The sequence below is a fragment of the Pleurodeles waltl genome, chromosome 1_1 (genome assembly GCF_031143425.1).
Source record: "Pleurodeles waltl isolate 20211129_DDA chromosome 1_1, aPleWal1.hap1.20221129, whole genome shotgun sequence".
NCBI classification, from domain to species: Eukaryota; Metazoa; Chordata; class Amphibia; order Caudata; family Salamandridae; genus Pleurodeles; species Pleurodeles waltl.
Window position 1 is genome coordinate 437273994 of NC_090436.1, and position 25791 is coordinate 437299784.

A 25791-nucleotide genomic window follows, 5' to 3' on the forward strand; every position below is an offset into this window, starting at 1 on the left:
GCTGCTGGTACTGGTGTCAGCAGCAACAGGTTTTTTTTAGAGTCTAGGCGTCTCTGTTGGGATGATATTGCAGATGTAAAATGCATTCAGGATGATATTCTGATTTACTGGACAATGGGGGAAGAACACAACTGCTGTGTGCATCAGGTATTGAGAAGGCTGAAGGATGCTGGTTTGATACAAAACACTGATAAATGTTGATTTGAGAATTAAATTACCTATTTGAGAGTTCACCATTACATGTAATGGAGTTAAGTCTAGATAGGGACACATTGGTGCTATCTGTAATCTTGAAGTGCCTAAAATAAAGAGGAAGTTATATCTTTTACACAAATGGTGGAATTGTATACCTGTTATATACCAAACTAAGTCAGGTGTGTCATGAGACCTTTGCGAAAAATGTGCTGATTTTACTGAGAGGTTGAGAATAGGAAAGAAACTAAGGAACTTGTAATCAAAGACTGGCTCTTACAATGAGGCAATCGTTTTGTGGTTACCTGAGTTATTATCTTGCCCCTTGGTGGACCCCTGAGTATGGTGATGTCCAATTAGTGATTGAGAGAAGATTTCTGGTGGCCTGATATTGATTACAGTTGGGAAAAGCTGCCTATAAGTGTGGTAAATGTTCAATCACCTATAAATTATGTAAGACTGGAGGTCCTGCCATAATGAGAACGGATATGCCTGGTGAACTCTGGGAGTGATTGCCATTTAAATAGTGGGCCCTCTCAGAGATTAAGGTTCTACCACGTATCTTATAGTTGTTATGGATATGTTTTCACAGTATCCTAAGGATGAATGTGTGTCGGATATTACGTCTTAGTCTGTGAACAGATTTTTATAAAAATGACTCAGGAGGGAGTGTTCCTCAAGCCCTTTTTTCAAACAGGGATGTCCAGTTTTGTTCAAAAGAAGTGGAGGAGTTTCTGTATTGTTGCAAAGTTGTTAATAAAAATGCTTGTTGTCTCACTCAGAGACCAGAGACATGGTGGAACATTTTAACAGGATTTTAAAGGAGTCTGCTAATGCCAATGATCTTGCCTGGAAATGTGTCACAGGAACGTCTATCCATGTATTGGATAACATTTAACTCCCGCAGAGGATATACACCCTTCAAGCTGTTTTCAGGATTCATTCCTCACTTTAAACTCCTTCTTGGATGGAGGGAAAGGCAAAAAGGGATGGTAGATGAGTCAGTGCCTGGGACATGCTGAGAGCAGAAAATGAAAAAAATTGATGAATGGAAATAGTTCTCAAATGAGAGGAAGATGGTACCTGCTTTGACAATGTCAGAAAAGCTGAGGAGAGTAAATCAAGAGGTCACCGGGGAAAGAATAAAGATAAATAAAGACAGGGGCAGGGTGGGATGTCTCACAGGTAGAAAATATAAGGACAGGGAGAGTGGTGGGAAGGGAAAGTAGGGGAAGTAAAGCTTATCCTACCACTTACCAAAAGATATTACATTGAAATCAATCCCAATCAGTTGTATTTCCCTGAGTTTCTTACAATGGGAGATTGCAGTCATCACAGCTCCAAATTCTGGGCATGTTGTACATTTCTTCACATGAAAAACCTGTAGATTCTCGAAATTCGTGATGAAGTCAGCTGTAAGGTTTAGAGATTATATTTTATTTCCAGTAAATATGTTCTCATCTTACATTGTCATTTGAAATATTATAATTTGTTGTTGGCCTGTGACACCTTTTTCTTTCTCAATCCCCCAATTGTCACTGTACATTAGGATGTGGTTAGGGATAGAGACTCCAGAATAAGGCATCATTCTTTTGGGTTCATTGGTGCCATGCTGTTTGATCATTGTACAGTTGTTGTCACAATTGTGAGATCAGTAATGAACGCTAAGCACCCTGTCACAGTTAGAAAAGCAACATGTATCTTAATCTGGTAAATTTATTTACTTGTCAAACATAAATAAATCATAGGGTCTCTAAAGCCCTACTGCCAGATCAACCTAAAAAACTATCTTATGGACTACAGGGAACTAATTCTGAAGTTAACTCCAGTGGCTTTCATTAAAATATTGCTGTAAACTAAAAGTTCTGTTTTTTCCATGTTTTTCTTTAAAACAGACCAGAAGTTAATGATCAGGTTTGATCCCGGCCAGAAAAAAGGACCACTGTAAAAGGTTTTTAAGTAGAGATAAAATGTAAGCGAAGCTGATTGTATTTACGCTAACATTAGTTAATGTCGGCCTAGATTCCAAAATAGCTGGAAATATCTTTTCAGCATGTAATTTGTATCCTGTTCCAGTCCCTCTGTGCACTCAGATGATGTAGGAGGCTGGCCTGGCTTGTAGTGGGTACCAAGGGGTACTTACACTCTGTACCAGGTCCAGTTATCCCATATTAGTGTAGAAGAGGTGTTTCTAGCAGCTTAGGCTGATAGAAGGTAGCTATAGCAGAGCAGCTTAGGCTGAACTAGGAGACAGGCAAAGCTCCTACTATACCACTGGTGTCGTATGCACAATATCATAAGAAAACACAATACACAGATATACTAAAAATAAAGGTACTTTATTTTTATGACAATATGCCAAAAGTATCTCGGTGAGTACCCTCAGTATGAGGATGCTAAATATACACAAGATATATGTACACAATACCAAAAATATGCAGTAATAGCAAAAGGAAGTAATGCAAGCAATGTAAAGTTACAGAAGATTGCAATCGGAGCACATAGGTATAGGGGCAACACAAACCATATACTCCAAAAGTGGAATGCGAACCACGAATGGACCCCAAACCTATGTGAGCTTGTAGAGGGTCGCTGAGGCTGTAAGAAAACAGTGAGGGTTAGAAAAATAGCCCACCCCAAGACCCTGTAAGGGTGGTGTAAAGTGCCCCTACAACCCCCAGAGAGCACAGAAGTCGTGATAGGGAGATTCTGCAAGGAAGACCAACACCAGCAATGCAACAACAGTGGATTTCCAGACCTGAGTACTTGTAAGACAAGGGGACCAAGTCCGAGAGTCGCAACAGTGTCGAGAGTGGGCAGATGCCCAGGAAATGCCAGCTGAGCGTGCAAGGAAGCTGCCACCGGATGGAAGAAGCTTTGTGTTCTGCAAGACCAAAGAGGACTAGGAACTTCCCCTTTGGAGGATGGATGTCCCACGTCGTGAAGAATCTTGCAGAGGTGTTCTCACGGAGAAAGACCGCAAACAAGCCTTGCTAGCTTCAAGGGTCGCAGTTAGGGTTTTTGGATGCTGCTGTGGCCCAGGAGTGACCAGGATGTCGTCACTTAGATGAGGAGACAGAGGGGGCGCCCAGCAAGTCAGGGAGCCCTCACAGAAGCCGGCAGCACCCGCAGAAGTACCGGAACAGGCACTTAGAAAAGGAGTGAACTGGAGTCCACCCGAAGTCACAAAAGGGAGTCCCACGATGCCGGAGGACAACTCAGAAGGTTGTGCACTGTAGCTTAGAGTGTCGGGGACCCAGGCTTGGCTGTGCATGAAGGAAATCCTGGAAGAGTGCACAGGAGCCGGAGCAGCTGCAAATCACACGGTACCCAGCAATGCAGTCTAGCGTGGGGAGGCAAGGACTTACCTCCACCAAGCTTGGACTGAAGAGTCACTGGACTGTGGGAGTCACTTGGACAGAGTTGCTGAGTTCCAGGGACCATGCTCGTCGTGCTGAGAGGGGACCCAGAGGACCGGTGATGCAGTCTTTTGTTGCCTGCGGTTGCAGGGGGAAGATTCCGTCGACCCACAGGAGATTTCTTCAGAGCTCCTGGTGCAAGGAGGAGGCAGGATACCCCCAGAGCATGCACCACCAGGAAACAGGCGAGAAATCCAGCAGGATGAAGCGATACAAGGTTGCAGTAGTCGTCTTTGCTACTTTGTTGCAGTTTTGCAGGCGTCCTGAGCAGTCAGCCGTCGATCCTTTGGCAGAAGGTGAAGAGGGAGATGCAGAGGAACTCTGATGAGCTCTTGCATTCGGTATCTGAAGAATTCCCCAAAGCAGAGACCCTAAATAGCCAGAAAAGGAGGTTTGGCTACCTAGGAAGGAGGATAGGCTAGTAAGAAAGGTAAGAGCCTATCAGAAGGAGTCTCTGACGTCACCTGATGGCACTGGCCACTCAGAGCAGTCCAGTGTGCCAGCAACACCTCTGTTTCCAAGATGGCAGAGGTCTGGAGCACACTGGAGGAGCTCTGGGCACCTCCCCTGGGAGGTGCAGGTCAGGGGAGTGGTCACTCCCCTTTCCTTTGTCCAGTTTCGCACCAGAGCAGGGCTGGGGGATCCCTGAACCAGTGTAGACTGGCTTATGCAGAGATGGGCACCATCTGTGCCCATCAAAGCCTTTCCAGAGGCTGGGGGAGGCTACTCCTCCCCAGCCCTGACACCTTTTTCCAAAGGGAGAGGGTGTAACACCCTCTCTCGGAGGAAGTCCTTTGTTCTGCCTTCCTGGGCCAGGCCTGGCTGGACCCCAGGAGGGCAGAAACCTGTCTAAGGGGTTGGCAGCAGCAGCAGCTGCAGTGAAACCCCGGGAAAGGTAGTTTGGCAGTACCCGGGTCTGTGCTAGAGACTCGTGGGATCATGGAATTGTCTCTCCAATGCCAGGATGGCATTGGGGTGACAATTCCATGATCTTAGATATGTTACATGGCCATGTTCGGAGTTACCATTGTGACGCTATACATAGGTAGTGACCTATGTATAGTGCACGCGTGAAATGGTGTCCCAGCACTCACAAAGTCCGGGGAATTTGCCCTGAACGATGTGGGGGCACCTTGGCTAGTGCCAGGGTGCCCACACACTAAGTAACTTTGCACCCAACCTTCACCAGGTGAAGGTTAGACATATAGGTGACTTATAAGTTACTTAAGTGCAGTGGTAAATGGCTGTGAAATAACTTGGATGTTATTTCACTCAGGCTGCAGTGGCAGGCCTGTGTAAGAATTGTCAGAGCTCCCTATGGGTGGAAAAAGAAATGCTGCAGCCCATAGGGATCTCCTGGAACCCCAATACCCTGGGTACCTCAGTACCATATACTAGGGAATTATAAGGGTGTTCCAGTATGCCAATGTGAATTGGTGAAATTGGTCACTAGCCTGTTAGTGATAATTTGGAAAGCAGAGAGAGCATAACCACTGAGGTTCTGGTTAGCAGAGCCTCAGTGAGACAGTCATCACACAGGGAACACATACAGGGCACACTTATGAGCACTGGGGCCCTGGCTGGCAGGGTCCCAGTGACACATACAATAAAACAACATATATACAGTGAAATATGGGGGTAACATGCCAGGCAAGATGGTACTTTCCTACAGATGATACCTGTACAAAGTAACATTGTAAACACTACTTTCCCAGGTACAGACAAACAAGTCACTTACCTTTGGTAATGCCTTATCTGGTAGTGACTCTATCTAGCCGCAGATTTCTTACCTTAGAATATTCCCCTGGCAGCAGATTGGATCCCGAAACGTTTGATGAGCAGTACCTCTAGGCACTGGTAGGTGACATTGTTCGGCTCCGCATGGCTTCATCAGCCTTGTCCGCGCCAGAAGTAATATGCACAGTGCCTATACAGGGGCTGCTTGCGACTTTCCACAACAGAAAGGCGGTGCCACAAAGAATACTAACCACTGGTGCATAAACTGGGGGAACCTTAGAACAGATACTCAAACAAGAAAGTCCTGTAGGATCGAATGGACAAAGTGCCCTTCCGGACGATCTTGACTGTCAGGGCAGCAGTGCTTGATAAATGTGGGCAATGAAGACCACGTTGCAGCTTGGCAGATGTCTGGGACCGGAATTAAGCATGCTAATGCAGTAGTTACATATTGGGTTCTGGTGGAATAAACACACAAGCACTCAGGGGGTTGCTTCTTGGCCAATGCATAGGAGATATTTTAGTGGGGCACAATCCATCTGGAGATGGTTCATTTCTGAACTCTTTCCCCTTTTTCGGCTCCAACATACCCCATGAAGAGTTGATCCTCTATCTGGAACTCTTTCATACGGCAAAGGGAGAATGACAACACTCCAGCCTGTGGAGTCTCTCCTCTTCTTTACAGGAATGAGATGGAGCCTAAAAGGTAGGTAGGGTGATAGACTGACAAACGTGAAACTGGGTTACCACCTTCGGTAAGAAGAAAGCTCAAGTTCAAAGGACCAGCTTGTCTGGATAGAGAGACATGGAAGGTGCATTGACAGCGTCTTTATTTCACTGACCCTCCTGGCAAATATAATTGCCATAAGAAAGGCTATCTTGAAGGTAAGAAGTTTGAGTGGACAGTTATAAAGCAGCTCAAATGGAGGGCACATCAGGAACGTAAATAAAAAATTAAGGTTTCACCGAGGCATAATAAAAGGAGATGTGGGAACATGTGTTGGAGACCCTTCATAAACCTATTTACAATGGAGGATTGGAAAAGGGATGATTGGTCTGGCAACTGCAGATAAGTCGAAATGGCAGAGAGATACCCCTTTAGGGTGCCCTGAGCAGAGCCTTCTGGGTCAAGGAAAGAATAAACAGAAGGACCTGAGAAAGATGTGCAGACAGAAGGTCCACATGTTCGTCTGTACACCAGGCCACAAACTTACTCCAACCGCAGCTGTATACTGTCTTGGTGGAGGGGCACCTAGCTGTCAGAATGACATTGCAGACTTCGGACGGAAGGTTGAAAGATGTCAACTGTCACCGCCCAATCTTCATGTAACAAGGAGAAGCATAGACCGGTTTGTGTGCAGAACCCTGACCTGCTGCTGAGACAGAAGATCTGCTTAAGGGCAGCCAGAACAGAGGACAGAAGATCTGCTGAAGGGCAGCCAGAACAGAGGACCAATAGACATGCTCAACAGCTCAGGATACCACACTCTACCTGGTCAATCCGGACCCACAAGAATGACTTTGCCCAGGTCGTTCCTGATCTTCTTGAGACCTCTTAGCAGGAGTGGTATCTGAAGAAAGGTGTACAGGAGGCCAGACCTCCACTCAAGACGGCTGAGTTTTCCACCTGGTGTTCAGAGATTCTGCTAAGTCTTTAACCACCAAGGAAACGCAATGACGTTCCAGCCACATCCAAAGGCACAGGGCTTGTTTGTTGCAATACCACATGGCGGATGTGTTGTCTGTGGACACCTTTACCAAACGTGCCTTGATGGAGGGTACGAAGGCCTTCAATGCCAATCAGATGGCCCCAAGCTCCAACAGATTGATGTGGTGGCTGGGTTAGTACAGACATGACTGTAAGCCTCTTCTGTGACCTCAAAAGGATCGGAAGGAGGGCTGGAGCCATGGAAAGGGCCAAGGGCCCTGGGCTGGCCATACCTTGAAGCACTCCAGGGCTGAGTTCACCTTGTCTCTGAAGAGACAGGAGTCATCAACTGGCATGCCCGTTAGCGAGGCCTTAACACTCCCTGAGAAGCCAGTTGTTCTCAACTAGGAGTGGTGCCTAAGGGCTACCAACATTGATATTGCTCTGCCCATGGAGTCTGTCATATCCAGCCCACATCACATTGTGAACTTAGCTGCATCTCTCCCGTCAGCAATGGCTTGAGAGTATGGCTGGGCCTCCTCCAAGACCATAGGGAGAACCTGAGCTACCAAGTCCTAGATCGTTTGGGAGTGTTGGCCTAAAAGGCATGCGGTCTTCACCAATCCCAGTCCTAGGCTGGAAGGAGACATCTTCTACCCAAAAGTATCCAGCCTCTTGGATTTGGTGTCCGGCTGAGTTGTGCCTAATGTGCCAGGATGTACTCTGGAGGTTGAGGCTTAGACCACTAAGCTCTCCAGGGTGGGGTGCTGGGTGAGGAAACTGTGGCCTTTTGTGGCAGAGTAATGGCGGGGGGCAATCATCCGATGCAGAGGAGCCCCTGTGAAGGTTTTGACCAAGCCACGTACAGGATCTGTGAAGCCTTCATTAAAGGGGGAAAGTGGTTTGGATTAAGTGACTCCCGGTTGAAGCACCTCTGTCAAGATGTTTGTCTTGACAGCCGCTGAGAGCACTTGAAGGTCCAGGACCTCAGCTGCCCTCCTCACCACCACTGCAAATGAAGCACCCTTCTCTGTAGCCATGGTATGAGCAGAGACCAGGCCAGTGTCTGGGGATGTGTTCAGTCTGCTGGCATTTGCCATATCCTCATACCAAGTGTCGCCAGGGTCTTCTAAGGGTTGGTCTTCGGAAGGGTCCTTAGGCCCATCCCATTCATCACCAAATGTAGGCCTATAAGAATAAGGCACTGGCTCTGATCTGGAGAGGTCTGCCTCCCGTCTGCGTCAGAATCTACGTCAGACGACACCCACCCAGCTCTGTATCAAAGTCAGGAATGACTTCGTACAAATATGAGGTGATTGACCTTATAAACTTCTTTAAGCTGGGCAGGGGTTGCTCCGGCTCCTGGAAGCCCAGGGAGATGTGGAGACAGACCATGTGCAGGGACCACCACAGAGCCAGACCTTGAGTGCTGATGGCCACACCAATCGTCCAAAGATTTGTGTGGTGAAATCAAAGACCTTTTCAACTTCTTTTTATTCTTGTGGGACTTACCAGACTTCCATGACAATTTTGAATGCAATGACGACTTATGGGTGCGGCTCCGCAGATGATCTGTGGACCTTCCTTGCCACTGAGACCTGAAGTGTCATGGTGTCGACCGACGTCAGGTGGCAAGAAGCTTGAGGGATCATTCTCTCAGTGCCTTGGGATGCATGGCAATGCAGTTCTTGCATGTCTTGGGGTCATGGTCACACTCGAGATACAAGAGGCAAACCAAGTACGGATCCATTATTGACACTCTACAGGGTTTGAAATCTGCTTTCCAGATGGACATCCTTATTGCACCAGTAGACAAAGGCCCGCATTACGAGTCTGGCGGTCGCACCACTGTGGGCCTAGCGGTGAAGACCACCATATCACAAGTACTGGGAAGGCACATGCAGAACACAGCCAAGTTACCATGGCATGCAAATTGCAACTCCTCCCAATGCTCTACTTGGCCATGCAACTCCCAGACCAGCGACGGCGACCAAGATACCAACCGTAAGTACACCAGCCTAGCACACACTGGAGTGAATGACATTAGTATACACACACAACACACAACTTGGAAAGCCACACCCACACACACGCACAAACACCCATACCAACACACACACACATGCACACACGCTAATACCCACAACCACCACACATACATGTGGAAGGAAAGCTAGGACAAGGTAGGTACTATCGAAACCAACGGTGTTGTGGCACAGATATATTATAATATGGTAAATTCAGGAATAAAACTAGGTACACACAGGCCCAAGGGCCAGTCCATAAGTCCCAAAGTGCCCCGAGCACACTGGGCACAAGGTGACACCCCAACTTGACTCCTGACTGCAAAGTGCAGGCCTCCAAAGGGCAGAGGCATCAATGGGGTATGCAGCCACCTCACAGGTGAGGGGGGTTGGCTTTTGGCTTGGAGGGGGGGTCCTTTGGTCTGGACTTGGAGGGGGGGTCCCTGGGGTAGATTTGGAAGGGGGGGTTTAACTGTGAGGAGGGCCATTTGGCTTGGCCTTGGAAGTGGAGGGAGTGGGCTTGGCCTTGGAAGTGGAGGGAGTAGGCTTGGCCTTGGAAGTAGAGGGAGCGGGCATGGGCTTGGGTTTGGCAGGAGGAGCAGTGGACGTGACAGGGGCGGAAGTGGAAGGAGGTGGAAGGGCATTGCGAGGGGCAGTGGTGGACTAGAAGGTGGAAGGCAGGGGCCTTGGAAGGGCAGCAGGGCGCTTGGTGGGAACAGGGCCTGGGCAGTGGTGGGAAAAAGGGAAAACTCTTGAAGGAAATGTTTTTTGGGAACACAAGGGAGGTCAAGGTGAGGACGTTTGGGAGTGGAGGGAATGGGTATAGTGAGCTGTGTACGTGGAGGTGCCTTGGGTGCAGGTGTGTGGGTGGATGAAATGTGAGTGCTGGGAGACTGTTGAGTGGGTGAGTGTGGACGTTTAGATATACTGGGAGGAGGTGGGGAGGAGATGCAGGGAAACGGCAGGGGGAATGTGTGAGTGTAAGTTGGGGTAGTGTCTGTAGGTAGGGTGGGTGTGCTGCATGTGGGTGTGTTGACAGTCGTGGTGTCTGGGCCAGTGGTGTATGGGGTGGATGAATGGGGGTCATATAATGTGGTGACAGTGGCAGTGAGAGCACATGTGGCAGGATCAGTGACTGATGTGGTGCTGACTGCAGGTATGAGTGGTGTACTGACTGTGAGGTAGGAGGTGGTGGGGGAGTCGGTCCAGGGTGTGGATGTTGTCATGTCTGCATGTGTCTGTTTTGTGTGTGTGTGTATGCAGTGGTGGCGTTTGTGGTGCTTATGTCTGTCCTTGCGTACCGTGTCTGTTGATGTGGATGCATATGCGTCAGTAGGCGTGCCTTGTATGGGTGAGAGGAGAGGGATGTGAGTATGGAAACCGGTAGCTGGAGGGGGGATGGAAGAAGAAGGGACACTGGCTGCCGTCAAGGAGGAGGCCAGAAACTGCAACGATCTCTGTAGGCCAGACAAGGCACTGTGAATGTCTTCCAGGAACACATTGGTCTGTTGCATCTGGGATGCCAGTCCCTGGATGGCATTCACGATAGTTATCTGCCCCACAGAGATGGACATCAGGAGATCAATAGCCTCCTCATTGAGGGCAGCAGGGCCGACTGGGGCAGGGGCAGAGCTGACAGTGGTGAAGGAGATGCCTACCCTCTTGGGTGAGCGGGCATGGGCAACTGAGTAGGGAGCTACAGGGAGGGCAGTGCTGGTAAGGAGGGGCAGACAAGGATGGTCCTGGGATGGTCCCAGATGGTTCCGCCGCCACCAGGGAGCTGCCATCAGAGGAGGAATCGAAAGATGCATGGGTCGATCCGGTCCCTCACATGGCACTCCCTTCGCCCTCCATCCCACCGGTTCTCTCAGCTCCGCTGTTGTCAGCCTCCTGGGTGCCATGGGCTGCAGCTTCCCCACTCACCCGAGCTCCTTCTCCTTCACCAGATGATGCTGATGCACACAAAGATGAAGGAGGACAGGGAGGGAGAGAGAGAGAGACAAGGTGCAATCGGTCAATGCCAGCACAACAGTAACACAGTGTAGAACATCAGCATTTGATGCCATGCCATGATATGCTATGCCCACCCCTGCACATACTACAACTAGGGAACACCATGAGGGAAACCACAACAATGCACATGTCAACCGCTGATGGTCTGACTGATGGAAACACGTACATGAGGAGTGGCATACCTGCCACATTCTGTCCACTACCTGCCCACTACCCATGGCCCTTGAGACAGACATGTAATGGACTTCACACCCAACAGAATCCTGCATGGCTATTTGGTAGGCCTACTTGGCTATTGTCAATTACCACTGTGACCACTTGGCGCACCCTACCCCACTACACATGCAGTGCCTGACAGGTGATTGAGGTCCCGGGATCCACACCTGGCACAGTGGTTGGCAAGGACTAATCACAATGCCTGACACCCCAGGTCCAATCATCCTTTTGCCATGAGCTGGCAAGCACATCTAGCTAGTAAGTGGCCACACAGTTAAAACATTGAAGGAAGCTGCCGAGCTACCACTGACTGCATGGCACTACCCACACCTGTGATGCCAATCCTGCTCAGATGGACACTACCCATAGTGGACATCATTGTACCAAGCACCCACTCCACAGCTACCCAATGGTGCCCACCCAGAGCCACTATGGCAACACATGTAGCAAGTGAGAGTGTGTACTTACCCCCATGTGGTTGCTGTGCTGCCCTTAAGCGCCCATCCACCTCAGGGTAGGCCAGCGCCAATATGCTGGCCATTAGGGGGGTCAGGGTTCGACGGGCACCCCTCCCTCATTGGGAGGATGTCCCCAGCTGTACCTCTGCGGTCTTCTGGGCCCAGCGTCTCAGGTTCTCCCACCGCTTTCTGCAGGGAGTGCTCTGCCAGGCATGGACCCCAGGGTCTGCACTTGCTTGGCCATGGCACGCCAAATCCCCTTCTTCTGATGGGCGCTGACCTGCATGGGTGACACAGACAGAAAGACACAGTCATGTAGAGTGGCATCCCTGGGACAGCGGTGGACACCACACATCACACTTCCACACCCACAGGTTGTCACCCAAAGTAACCTTAGGCCAGTCACCTATGTCCATGCTCCAGACACACTGCCAACTACCAAATCCCCCACCCCCATGCGCACCACTCACATACAGGACAATGACACTGGCTCACCTGCTGCTGTGGTGCCCCATACAAATGTCCAGATAGTGGCAGGACCCCATCCACAAGACACTCCAACTCTTCCTGGGTGAAGGCTGGGGCCCTATATCCTGCAGGATGTGGCATCTTCGCTACCAGAGTCAGAACACAGCAGCACACGTAGTGGAGGTCTTCAGTGCACGAGGTTCAGGAGACAAGTGAGCAGAAGCACATGAAATGGCGGTCACTGCCGCCGCGGACATCACTGTCACTGCCAACAGCGATCACCATTGGCTCCAGCCTCCCTTAGGCAACAGTGTTAACCAATAGTGAGTTGCACGTCGGTAGTGACTGTCTACCGCCATGATGTGTTACGCCAGCGGGATGACCTCACTTCCACCTGTCCCATGCATGCAGGACAGGCGGCTGCCATTTTACAGTCCAATGTGTATTGTGGGTGAAATGTTAGTGTGTCATGGGTGACATTTGGTGACCTGTTGCCACATCAACACTGTCGACACAGTCTATGGTGGTTGACATAATACCAACTCTCTCCTGTTCCCAGGTACCAGTGTACAGGCCCCTAGTCTACCTTGCCAGCCTTGAGGAGTGTCACGTCATCTAGACCTATCGCCTGAACCGTGAGACCATCATGGAACTGGTGGCCCAGTTGCAGCCAGATCTGCTGCCTGCCATTCATCATCTCAATGCCATCCCTCCCACAGTGCAGGTGTTGTCAGTCCTCCACTACCTTGCCTCAGGCTCCTTCCAGATCACTGTGGGCCTGGCAGCAGGGATGTCGCAGCTCATGTTCAGCAACGTCCTGAGGGATGTACTATGTGCCCTGCTCAAACATCTGGGCAGCTACATCCAGTTCCCCCAACGTGCAGAATTGCCCACTGTCAAGGCTGCGTTCTATGGAGTGGCACACATCCCTCACGTCATTGGGGCCATTGATGGCACCCACATTGCCCTCGTGCCACCCAGGAGGAGTGAACAGGTCTATAGGAACCGCAAAAACTTTCATTTGGTTGATGTGCAGGTGGTGTGTCTCCCGGACCAATACATCTTCCAGGTGACGGCCAGGTTCCCAGGCTCTGTGCATGATGCCTTCATCCTGCGGAACAGAAGTGTCCCACACATGATGGCATCACTTACGAGGGACCGGGCCTGGCTCATCAGTATGTACCCCTTCAGATGTGTGCCCCTCAGCTCTCTGCAGTCTTGTGTCCCTGCCCTATCGCTCTCCCAGTCTTCACATGACTCTTACCTCTGTGCACACAGGTGACTCTGGCTATCCCAACCTGCCCTGGCTCCTGACACCCGTGAGGCATCCAACTTCAGATGCAGGGGACTGTTACAATGAGGCCCAGGGTCGTACCAAAGGGGTCATTAAGAGGTGCTTCAGCCTGCCGAAGGCCAGATTCCAGTGTCTGCATATCTCTGGGGGTCTCCTGCTCTACAACTCACAGAAGGTGTGCCAGATCATTGTGGCCTGCGGCATTCTGCACAATCTTGCCCTTAGGCGTCACATCGCATTTCTGGATGCAGAGGAGGGGGTAGCTGTACCAGTGGCTGATGAAGAGGAGGATAATGAGGATGCAGCTGTTTCCAGGGCAGAGCTGATTTGACAGTACAACTGTCTGGTATGTGTCCTCTACAACTGCCTGCCTTGTCCCTGCTACCAACTGTTGTCTGTGACCACTGACGGTATTGGTTGCAGCTCTGACTCTGGGTGGGTTGGGGGGGTGTCACATGTGCCCATGACTTAGGTAGTCATAGTGTACTGGTCAGGCCTATAGTCAGGCAGCTGTTGTGCTGGTTCACTAGTGCCATCAACTTGTTGGTACAATGTTCCCTGAGCTGCCAGTTCAAGTGCTATGTGTGCACCACATGGGTTGTTGCATCTGTGCAGCATCTATCCTGGGAGTCGATATTGGGTGGCAGTGCTACATTGTTCTTGGTGGCAGTGAGTATGGGGTCAGGTCTGGCGCTGTGAGGGTGGGACCATTGGGTTGGTATGTGTTGTTTTTGTGTGTTGGTACTGGCCATATGGTTGTGGACTGGCATATCTGACCTCGATACCTGTTCCTACGTTGCATTTGTGTTGACTTGGCATCTGTGACTCCTACAGTGATTACTGTCCCTGTCGTGCTCTACTTTCAGGACATTGTAGTGGTGTACTCTGGTCCCTGCCTGACCTGTTGCCTACCTTGACACATATCTCCAGCTACTGGCTGCTTCACGATCAACCTCCCTGCATTTTGCTCCCCCCTCTGTCATCCTCCCATGCATGCAATGGGTTGCCAGGTGCACATGTATTGGCAGTTCCTTTCGTACTCTTGACAAATAAAGATGTAGGCAGTAACTGTGCTCAATGGTGTTCATTTGGGAGGGACAAGTGCAAGGGATGATGAGTGTTCATCAGAGATCATCAGAGTGGTAAGGTCAGCTGTGGGTAGTCCAGGTCCAGTATGCTGGCCATGGGAAAACAGAGATATGAGAGGGGACAGTCGACAGGATGTCTCAGTCACACACAAGGGAGAATGTTCAGGAGAGGGTCTCTTCCTGGCAGTGGTCGTGGTCTAGGCATTGTGTCCGGCTGAAAGTCTAGTTGGACGACCTCACTTGCGTGGGTGTTCCTCAGCTACATGGGTAGGGGTGCTGGTGTCCTTGTAGTCCTCTGTCGGGGCTCCATACGACTGGGTGCCGCTGACGTGGAGGGCTCTGATGGGATGTGGCCAGTGGAAGGGGCTTGCTGGTGGGTGGTGGATTCACGCAGGATGGTGGTCAGGTCCTTGAGCACCGCTGCTATGGAGGCCATGGTGACATTGTGGCCCGCCACTGTTTCATGGCCTCCTGATGGTATTCCTCCTGCAGCCTCTGGACCTCTTGCACGGTATTGAGGATCTGGGCTACTGTGTCCTGGATCTGCTGGTATACACCCGGGACTTGGATGAGGGCCTCCTGGGCAGTCAGTTGGTGTGGCTGTTTGAGCCTTGGACAATGTGTGCCCACTCCCAGTAGCAGCAGGGCTTCCTTGTCTAGGGTGTGTGTCCTTGACTCTGGCCCCCGTACTATGGGGCACACCTCTGATTGTGAGGTCCCTAGGGCACAGGTTTGGGGCTCAGGGGGTTGGTTGTGTTGCCAAATGGGTGGGGACGTGTGGTGTATCCATTGTGAATCTGCTGTTGGTGAACTGTCCAGTGGCCCCAGATTGCGCAGCCAAATCATCTCCATTCAGACATCCAGTGGGGCCTTCATCCTAGGGAGGGCTGTCTGAGCCTGGCATCCTCTGCAGGGTGGCTGTGGCAGGGGTACCTGTGTTAGGAAACAGTAGACATTAGTTGTGTAACTGTAGTTGTTATGTCCCTGTTGTGATGCATGCAGTGGCTCGACTTGCTTCCCAGTGATGGCAATGGCAGCTGCTGCACTGCAGACATTGATTTGGTGTAGGGGTTTGTGGCATAGTTTATGTGGCATGGGGGGTTGCGGATGGTGGTTGGCATTGCTGTCATTGCCGTGTGTTGGGACAAAGTTGTGGCAGCCAGTAGGTGTGGGCTGTGGTATGGTTGTCCATGCAGATGTTCCACTGTGCAGTGGCTATGTGGTGTGTTGCTGTGTGGGTTGTGCTGGATTGTAGGAGCTGTGGTACTTCACATTGTGGTTGTCATCCATGCATTAGGAGTGAGTGAGTAGGGATGGTGGGAGTGTGATGGTGTGGCATGCAGAGAAGGGGTGTGAGGTGTTTGAGACGGGTGCAGTGGGATGGGTTGTAGTAGGTTGGAGGGTGGTGGTGGTGGGGATGCATGCTGTGCAGGGGTGGTTGGTTCTTGGGGGGTATTGCTGACTCACCAGAGTCGAGCCCTCCGCTTATGCTAGTCAGGCCCTCAGGTTGCATGATGTCCAGGACCTTCTCCTCCCAGGAAGTCAACTCAAAGGGAGGAGGTGGGGGCCCAACGCCAGTCTTGTTGATGGCTATCGGATGCCCGGATGTCATGGAACGGACTATCCCGCTGAGGTTGTTCCACCTCTTCCTGATCTCCTCCCTTGTGCGTGGGTAGTTGCTGACTGCATTGACCCTGTCAACGATCCTCTGCCATAACTCCGTTTTCCTGGCTATCGATGTTTGCTATACCTGGACTCCCATGAGCTGTGGCTCTACTCTGATGATCTCGTCCACCATGACCCGCAACTCATTGTCGGTGAACTGTGGGTGCTCCTGGCGTGACATGTTGTGGGGTGGGTATGTGGTGTGCATGTTGGGTGCAGAGTGGGTGTGTGGTGATGTGGGGGTGTTTGGCTGTGGGTGCTGGTGGGCTGTGGTAGTAATTTGTACAATGTGTGGTGTGTGATTGTTTTTGTTGTGTTTGGGGTGTGCTTTGTGTCGAGTGTGTCTGTGGCTGCAGGTAGTTGTCGCAAGGGATTGTGGGTGTTATATGGTGGCAGGTGCAGGTGTGCGTGGTGTGGGTACGAGTTTCAGGTGTGGGATATTCAAACTGGCCAATGTGGTGTTGGCTACTTTCAGCGCTGCCTTTTTGCACTGCCGCAGTGCGAACTGCCAACGGTTTACCACCGTGCATGTACTGCTGTGCTGGAGGTTACCTCTAAATATGACGGTCGGATATGGTGTCGGTGTGGCAGGGCTGGCGGTTGAACAGTCACTCTTTTGCCGTGGAGGTATGGTGGTGCCATTTCAAATGGCAGTCTTGCCCGAAAACCGCCAATGTCGTAATGAGGGCCAAAGCCTTGAATAATTCTTCAACAGAAGGCAAGAAAAAAGGTCACTCAAAAAGTGACAGGTTGTAGCTCCTCTCTGGATCTGCACTGACTGGCACAGTAAGAAAAGAACTGATGTCATGGCACTGGGGTGATGCCTATATAGGCACGACGCACATCACTTCCGGTGTGGACAACGCCACACGGACCCAAATTACCCCTCCAAATTACCACCCAGGGCTAGTGCTCGTCAAAAGTTTCCAGATCCAGCGTGTGGAATATTATAAAATAAGGAATCTTTGGATAGAAGTCTCTTTCAGACTGAGTTTTTTTTCCTTCAGAATTCTGTAGCACACTGTTCTAACTAGAGTGAATTGTTTCAAGTCCTCACCTATTGGGAGCACAATGGTTTCTCATGAGAACTTGTACTTGTAAATTATGTAGCAATATAGTCTCAACAGAAAAGTTGTCTCACAGGCACCAAGGATGGAGAACACATTATGTGAATCTGTGGGATAGGGTTGAAACGTGCTTCCAGAAACTGTATTGTTCTTTCTTTAAAATGTTTTGTCTAATTTGTGTGGTCTCATATACAGTAATTGTATTCATGTAAGGTTTTATTGTAATTTGCATTATAAAAGAAGCCCATTACTAATGGTTGCGGACTCACTCTCCATTGGTGTTTAGGAGACAACACTATGCTGGTCAGACCTCTGATTTATGACTTCTTTTATTTGAGCTGAACTACACTTTGTTCTTCTATTTTATTAGGTGTACTTTATTCTGAGCTAGATGCCATCTATTGATTCAAAATCACTACTTGACTACGTTTACCATTTCTTTTGCCTTCTGTAATGATTTAACTCCTTTAATAAACCCTCAAGGTTACATTTTAAACTGTTGTTTTGCTTTCATTGTAATGTGTAATGTGCTTTACTATTTTCCTTGTAATTTAAATTGCAATTTGCTGGACATGCCCAGGCAGTTGAGGAGCAAAAAATCCTTATGGGATTCACACCTCTCATGGTCTATCAGACATCCTTTATTATTTGTAGGAAAAAAGTACCATCAGATATAATAGCAGAGGATGGTTGTTGATTGGATCTTGATATTTGGAAACTGGATCTGGGTGGTTAGAGAATGGATTTTGATTATACAGCGAATTAGATCCAGAATCTAAATTTCCCTGATTCATTTTGTACTCCTGAATCCCAATGGTCCTGTTTGGATTAATGAGTTTCATAGCATAAAAGGAAACCCTGAAATCTGTAGGGTCCTCATTAAATTATCAAATTAAAAAAGAACAGTGGTTCCTAAAGTAGTAATCATCAATCACTGAAAAGGAGGTCTACTGAAAAACAATATTTAGAATATTCCAAAAATGACAAAATAATTTGTGTATACATACATGACAGTGGAGTGAAAATGTGCTTGGTGCTCAGGCAGAAGTGATGCGAATGTGCAGTGTATGTATAACATTATCTAACTATAGTGTGGAACCTGTATTGCTCAAATATTGTTATTTTAACAGGTCTGCATACTTAAGCCAATGGCGTTTTGATCCACAATTAATGCAGGATCATCATCTGGACTTGAATTATTGTCTTCCAGATACAAAAAAAGGTGAAATTTACACAATTATGTTCTGCTCTCACTAAATGAAGGAGATGCATTTGGAGGGGATACTGAATGGTAAGAGGATAGTTAGCAGTAATCCGCAAGGAACAAAAGTAATTCTCTCACAGTTGTTCTCACCTCTCTCCAGTAGGTCGCCCATCTATTGGATAAAGGTGAACACAGCAATCAAATAAATAATGCACAGCTGGCAGAGGCATGTACACAGGCAAGAGAGGGCTGGGCATGGTCAGGATACTTCTGTTCCTTGTGGGATTCTTGCAAACTGTCATCTGATTATTATGAAGATTGCTTTTCAATAGATCTTCTTAGGTACCACTATTCTTTTTGAAATTGCTTGTTTGGATTAATGGCAGTGTTTCGGTGTTCCTGAAGTTGATCTGTGAATTAAGTGAGTACAGGTAGGGTGATACACTGTGGTAGAGTGGCATTAAGGGTGTAAAGTTACATGCTTAGCTGTGCAATGTGAGATTTGTAGTTTGGATTTCTGTTGTCATGAAAAATGTATGCAGGTTGTCGGTACTTTGTCTATGCAGTTTACTAGTTACTGTGATTTTAATGTTTTTTTCAATTTTTGAGTTTTGCCCACTAATTGGGTCCTAGAGGGCTTTGTGTGTGTAATCTGCTTACTGAATGTACTTATTGTGATCAATGTTTTAACTGATATCTCTTCGCACTCACTGATGCACCTTCTTCATTTAGAGATATAAACTTGTTGTTGAAACTAATTTGCTAAAGTTCAGTTGTGTGTTGTGAGGCACCACATCTACACCATGATATGGATTTACTAGAGGTCTACTTGTGAATGCACATTAATCCAGACTGGTGACTGATAGTTCCTTTGTGCATAGGAATAAATGCATTGATCAAGAGTAGGCTACCACTGGTTGAAAATCTACTTTCCCTGCTTGTGTGATTTCTTTTAGAAGAGATTTGATCTTTTTTTTCTTATTTTGAGGAAAAGAAGATAAGGACTGCGAATTGTTTAACCATTTCAAGTGGGCAGAACTCAGGTACTATACTGCAGTGAATTACACTGTGATTTGCTGATTGTTGAATTCTGATACATAGAGACATGCTGGGATTGGCTAACTATTGAAGTATATACGCTGCAATTGGCTGATTATATTTTGATCTGCATTGTGGTGGCTGATTACGTCATTTGGTGTTGTACAAAAATGGGTCAGCTATTTTCCTGTGCTGTTTGAGATAGGAAGATTGATGTTGTTTGCAACAAGTGATTGGATAGAACAAGTTTTATTTAGAATAATTGGAACTGTATTTAAGTAACCTGCTGTTCCTATTCTAAGGGAGAGGAGATGCCACCCAAAGGCATATTTGCCTATGAAATGGTCCTCAATAAAGGTTTACACTTTTGTTTGTGGGTTAAAGACTCTAACAGGATCACTTTGGATGATAAAACATGCAATTTCCCTTGAATTCCTCCTTATAGGAGAAAGATTGAGAATTTCAAATGAGCGATGAAGGGAAATGAAACTCCAAACAAGACCTGTTCAGTTTTGAGGCATTGTATACATAGTAGTGTGTGGAGCATTAAAGGGAACAAAAGAGGAAGACTCAGATCAGATATACTATTAGTAATTGGTTGGATGCAAGATGGAATTTGAAACAGCAAGTGATGTGAGAGTTGTATCTAGTGCACCAGAATTAGAGGTGCTTCCTATTGTATTAGGAGCATCTACTGATGCAACTGTCACACCTACTGTTACCACTGTTGCAATTGTAGAAAGAAATAAAAGTACTGTAGCTAAAGACAGATGCTGAGGGGTACGGTTAGCAAGGAGAAACTGAATACATATAATGAGGACGAGTTGCGATATTAGAGCAAAGATGATGCTATGCAGCCATGCGAGCCACACAAGAAATTAGAAAGTCTTGCTGAAGAGTAAGAGATTGATTTACAATAGAAATAAAAACTTGTGAAAGAATTTCAGAAAGGTAATGAGTGATGAAGAGACAAAAGAAATGAGTCACATAATATGGGAGTTCACATAAAGAAATTACTAAATTCCACAAACGAATGTGGAGAACTAAAGCAGTTCAATTGTTTAATGATCAATGGTCAAAGTAAGCAGGGGCTAAGAATAAAAAGAAAAGTCAACAGGTGAACCTAAGGAGAAGACAAGTGTGAGTGAGTCGCAGACTAGAGAGACTACAGAATTCCCTTTGAAAGAAGGGTATGAAGCAGTGTATCTGCATGTGCCTTGGAGCAATGTGATCTTTCATTCACAAAAACTTTCCTTAGTTGAGACAGGAGCCGTGGAAATGGTATAAAGAAATAGAAAGGATTGTGACTGTGTTAAGGGTGCTTAAGGAAGATTTGAGTACGTTGGAAGTTGACATTCCTGGGGATTTGTAGATGGAACGCAAGGGGTTGTGAATTGATTTACATAAGAATCCCCAACGATAGCCCAAAATGATCCATTTACTAACATTATGGCCAAATGCAGGAACGTGACTGAGCATTTAAAACTTAAGGTCCTTCAGAACGAGGTAAACTGGTCCAAAATTACGAGGGCAACACATTAGCCCAAGGAATTAGTACATGCTTACTATCAGAGGTTAATACAGATTTACAGACAGAACAGCGGAATAGAAGACCTAGCTCGTGAAGGCCTTAGTGGAATCAATTTGGGAGTTTGTGCTTGATTTGCACCCAGAGCTTAGTTCTCAGATACAGCAGAATGTGATATGCTTGCAGACAAAATCTATGTATGAGATAGAAGATTAAGGAAAGATACTGGTTGCTGTTAGTAATAGGGCTGTTGGTTGCCTGGGGTGTAAACCCTGGTCAAGCAGCAAATACAATTGTAGTCAGGGTAAGGAACAAGCAAACCCTAAATTAACCTGTGCTCACCCTCTGGTAGCTTAGCACAGAGCAGTTTGGATTAACTTAGAGTCAATGTGTAAAGTATTTGTGCAACACTTCAAACAGTAAACAGGTACAACACCACTCAAAAAGACTAGGTTAGACAATAGATCTGAATTCAGTAAATAAAACATGACCATAATGACAAAAATCTAACCTGTAGAAATGTAGATATTGAATTTCAAAGTTTAAATAAAAATGGGGCCAAGAGGTGCTACTGGGGATACCTGGTTGCGCTGGACTGGGACAAAGTCGAAGGTTCAGGCCAACCGTAATGGAGCGCCGGCTTGCTATAGTTACCTAGTTAGGCCTGCTGAACCGAAGTACTTTAAATCCTGGTTGTGGAGCGTTGGGGGGGACTTGTTGAAGATGCATCGCGCAGCCAAGACGCAGCTTCGCTTCCGAGATGTGTCAAGACTGTGATGTGAGGTCCTGCTGTATCGAGGATCCTGTTGACTGGGCTTGTGATGCAGAGACAGGTGTCGTGGATGTGTTAAGCAGTCAAGACGATGCGTTGGCTCTGATGAGCGGTGAAGCTGCGATGCAGCGTATCGTTGTCGAGGCTGCCGTCGACTGTAGATGCAAGGAGCTTGAGCAGGGAAAATGTTGCACAATGGCGGTTCTGAAGGCGATGCATGGAACTCAAGATGCAGGATGCGGTTCAATTTAGGCAGCAGCAGTGATGCGTCTGTTCAGCTCAAGGATGTGGTACACAGTCGAAGAGATGCATCAGTTCTGTTGCAGGATGCATTGCTTCCATTGGAAAGCATGTTAGGCCCACTTCCAAGGGTACAGGAATGGAGTGGCACCATTTGGCATGGTAGTCTCACAACTGGTAGAGTCCAGATGCAGAAGCAGGGTGGTTGGAAGTCCTTTATGTCCCTGAGACGTCAGATCAGGAGGCCAGCCAACTAACTCTTGGAGTCACTCTGGGTTCTGGAGTCAAGTTATGCAGGTCCAGTCCTTCTCACCCAGGCAGAGGGCAGCAGGTCAGCACACCAGAGCAGGAATCCAGCAGTGTGGCAGTCCTTGTAGAAGCACAGCAGTCCTTCTTCCTGGCAGTGTATCCACAAATCCAGAAGTGTACTGATGTGATGGAGTCTCGGGTCCAGTACTCAGTAGTGCCTTTGAAGTGGGGGAAACGTCAAAGACAGGCCTTTGAAAAACACAGAGGCCCTGTCATTCTTGCCCTGGCTACAGACACACAACAGGGGGTTATGCAGCCCTTTGCATGGGGACAGGACACAGCCTATACAGGTGTAAGTGAGGCTGGGTCCAGCTCCTCCTTCCCATCCTGCCAGAATGGCCATCAAGTCACACATAAGCCCCCATTGTAGATGGCTGCCTAGAGGGGGATACACAATGCCCAGCTGTCACCCTAGACATGTGGTCAGAGACAGGCAGAAGACACCAAGGCCCTCATTATGACCCAAGATCTGACTGCCGGGCGGCCACACTCCCGCCGAGGTCATTTTGAGAACCCCGCTGGGCCGGCGGGCGGAAACCTGGTGCGACGGGTGCAGTTGCTATGCAGACAGTGAAAAGCTGCATGGGGCCCTGTCCTGTCTTTGACCACCAGGGTTGTAATGACCCCCCAAATGGCTTAAGTAAGAAAATGGCAACTGTCTCAAAAGTCAGAATTGCAATTTAAAATCCGACTTTGCTATAAGTTGGGATTTTAAATTGTGATTCCAGAGACACCAAACTTGAAGGAATGATTTCTTCTGATTTGGAAATTATGCTTATAAAATGCAATAAGGCAACTCCAACGTTATCCTATGGGAGAGATAGGCCTTTTAGTAGTGAAAAGTGAATATGAGAGTAAAATTTCAAAGTACATGTCCTATTTTTTCAATACATAGCAGCTTGCCCTCTAGACTGTCCAGCGTCTATGGGAGAGATAGGCCTTTTAGTAGTGAAAAGTGAATATGAGAGTAAAATTTCAAAGTACATGTCCTATTTTTTCAATACATAGTAGCTTGCCCTCTAGCCTGTCCAGGGTCTACCCTAGGAGTGACTTATATGTATTAAAAAGGAAGTGTTGGGCATGGCAAAATGTTTAGCTTGCCAGGTGAAAATGGCAGTGTAAAGCTGCACAAACAGGCTCTGCAATGGCAGGCTTGTGACATGGTTGCAGGGCTATTTAAGTGAATGGCACAACAAGTAATGCAGGCTTACTAGTAAAAAGTAATTGACAGGCCCTGGGCACAGGTAGTGGACTTTACTAGGGACTTTTAAGTGAATTAAATATGCCTTTTGGGGATAAGCCAATACTATCATGTTTAGAGGACAGAGCACTAGTTAGCAGTGGTAAAGTACACATAGTCCTAATACCAACAAAAACAAAGTGGAGGAGGCAGGCAAAACGTTGGAGGGAAGACTGTAAGGCTGTCAAGTCTAACACTAGCACAGACAAAGCTGGCTCAGATACTTGGGCAGATGAGTTCTTCCATGGCAGATTAGGGGCCTGATTACAACTTTGGCGGATGGGATACTCCATCACAAATGTGACAGATATCCTGTCCGCCGTATTACAAATTCACGTCTGTGATGGAGTATCCCATCCACCAAGGTCGTAATCAGGCCCTCTGCCTTGATTTAGTTCTGAGTATGAATAATGGGGTACAAGGAGCCGGTGTTTAAGGTGGTAAACAGTATGCACCAACAGGGAATGTTGTCCCTCAAGGAGACAGCCTCAATATAAACTTACTCCAGAGGTAGCATCAGGAATGACACCAGTGATTGAAGTGTTAATAGGCCAGGGCACTTTAAAGGAAGCATTGGGCTGTCCCGGCAATTCACCTACTATGGCACATTAAAAAGCAAAAACTAGACTAGTACAGGACCTTAGAAAAATTAACTCAATTGTGATCCCCTGTTGTCCTGTGGTACGAAATCATGCTTAAATCCTTTTCCAACTCCTATCCACTTCAGAGTGGTTCACAGTCTAGACTAGTGCCAAGCATGTTTCTCCATTCCCCTACACGAGGACAGTCAATTTCCCTTTCCATTTAATCTTTTTTTTATATATCTATTTATTAGGTTTTTTTCAATATATGACAAAACATTCACATGGAACAATAAGGCAAGACAGTTAGCAGTGACAAATGAGCTTATGTTACAGCGTAACTCAGACCCTATGCCTGATACATACTTCAAGCTGACCCACAAGCCAAAGGTCCCAAACCCTCCAGTGTTTGGTGGCACAATCTCTCCATTTGTAGGTTTCTCTCTCTGCCCAGTAGCAGTAGTCCATCCTGTTTTCCCATGCAACCATCCTAGGGAGGTGGAGGCAATTAAGTATCCCATTCTCCCTGGATAGCTCTGATTTCTGGTGTGCAACCAACCCTCCAGTTATCTCCAGCAGTGCTACTTCGGGTTCCAGTTTCTCCTTGATCTGAAGGAGACATGTTATCTTTGTATGGACAGCATTCCAGTATATGGTTATGCTCAGACAGATCTATATGAGGTGCAAGAAGGATTCCTCAGAGTCTCCACAGCACCAGCAAAGATGCATTTTGGCCCTCCCTATCCTCCATGGTTGATCTGGGCTTTAATAAGTATGTTGAAACTATTTAAACTGAATCGGTCTAAGGGTAGCCAGGATGGTCACTAGCCTAGAGGCCATTTTTGCCTCCCACCAATCATCGTCGTCTAGTTGTCCAATAACTTCCACCCACCTTTCGCAGTGTAGTCAGAGGGTCTGGTGCATTAAGAAGTAGGGAGCTGTACAGTCTTGAAATACCTTTGCGACCTAGCGCACCAAGTGCTAGCTCAGCCTCCAAGGGACTGAAGTCCTGGACTGCTCCTTGTGCTTCTCTGTGAGGTTTTAGTGCATGTTGGGCCTGAAAGTACCTAATGAATAGTGAGAAGTGAATCCCAAATTCTGTCTGAAGGTGGTCGAAGGATACTATATGATTGTGCTGCCACAGGTGGCCGAGTTGCATTTAAATTTTTGAAGAAAAGTCTATTTTGGTGCATGAATCCTCATGGGTATCCAGAAACCCCTTCACCCTTTAGCCAATTATTTTAGAAAAATCCAGAGACCTTACAGTTTCCCTGTAACTAAGCGCTTGGTTCAGTACATTGATGACCTATTGGTGCCATCAAAAACAAAAGAGAGCTGCAGTTTGGACACAATTGCTTTGTTAAAGCATTTTTCAAAGCTGGACACAAGGTGTTTCCAAATAAATTCCAATACTATCAGAAGGAAGTCATGAATTTGGAACACCCCATTTAGAATGGAGTGAGAAAGATGTCCAAAAAGCAAATCTCTACAGTTCTGAGAATGAACCCACCCACAACACAAAGAGAGGTGATAATGTTTCTGGGAATGGTTGGCTACTGTCACCAGTGGTTCCTACATTTCCCTACTGGC

General features: G+C 47.6%; 1 protein-coding gene across 1 annotated transcript in view; it reads right to left on the minus strand.

Annotated features, from left to right (window-relative positions):
• LOC138284967 (baculoviral IAP repeat-containing protein 1-like) overlaps nt 1–25791 on the minus strand; it is a 423184-nt gene that overhangs the window by 187727 nt on the left and 209666 nt on the right. Inside the window, exon 12 of the mRNA XM_069224341.1 lies at nt 1450–1605. Within this exon, the coding sequence (XP_069080442.1) occupies nt 1450–1605 (156 nt within the window). The remainder of the gene's footprint in view (nt 1–1449; nt 1606–25791) is intronic.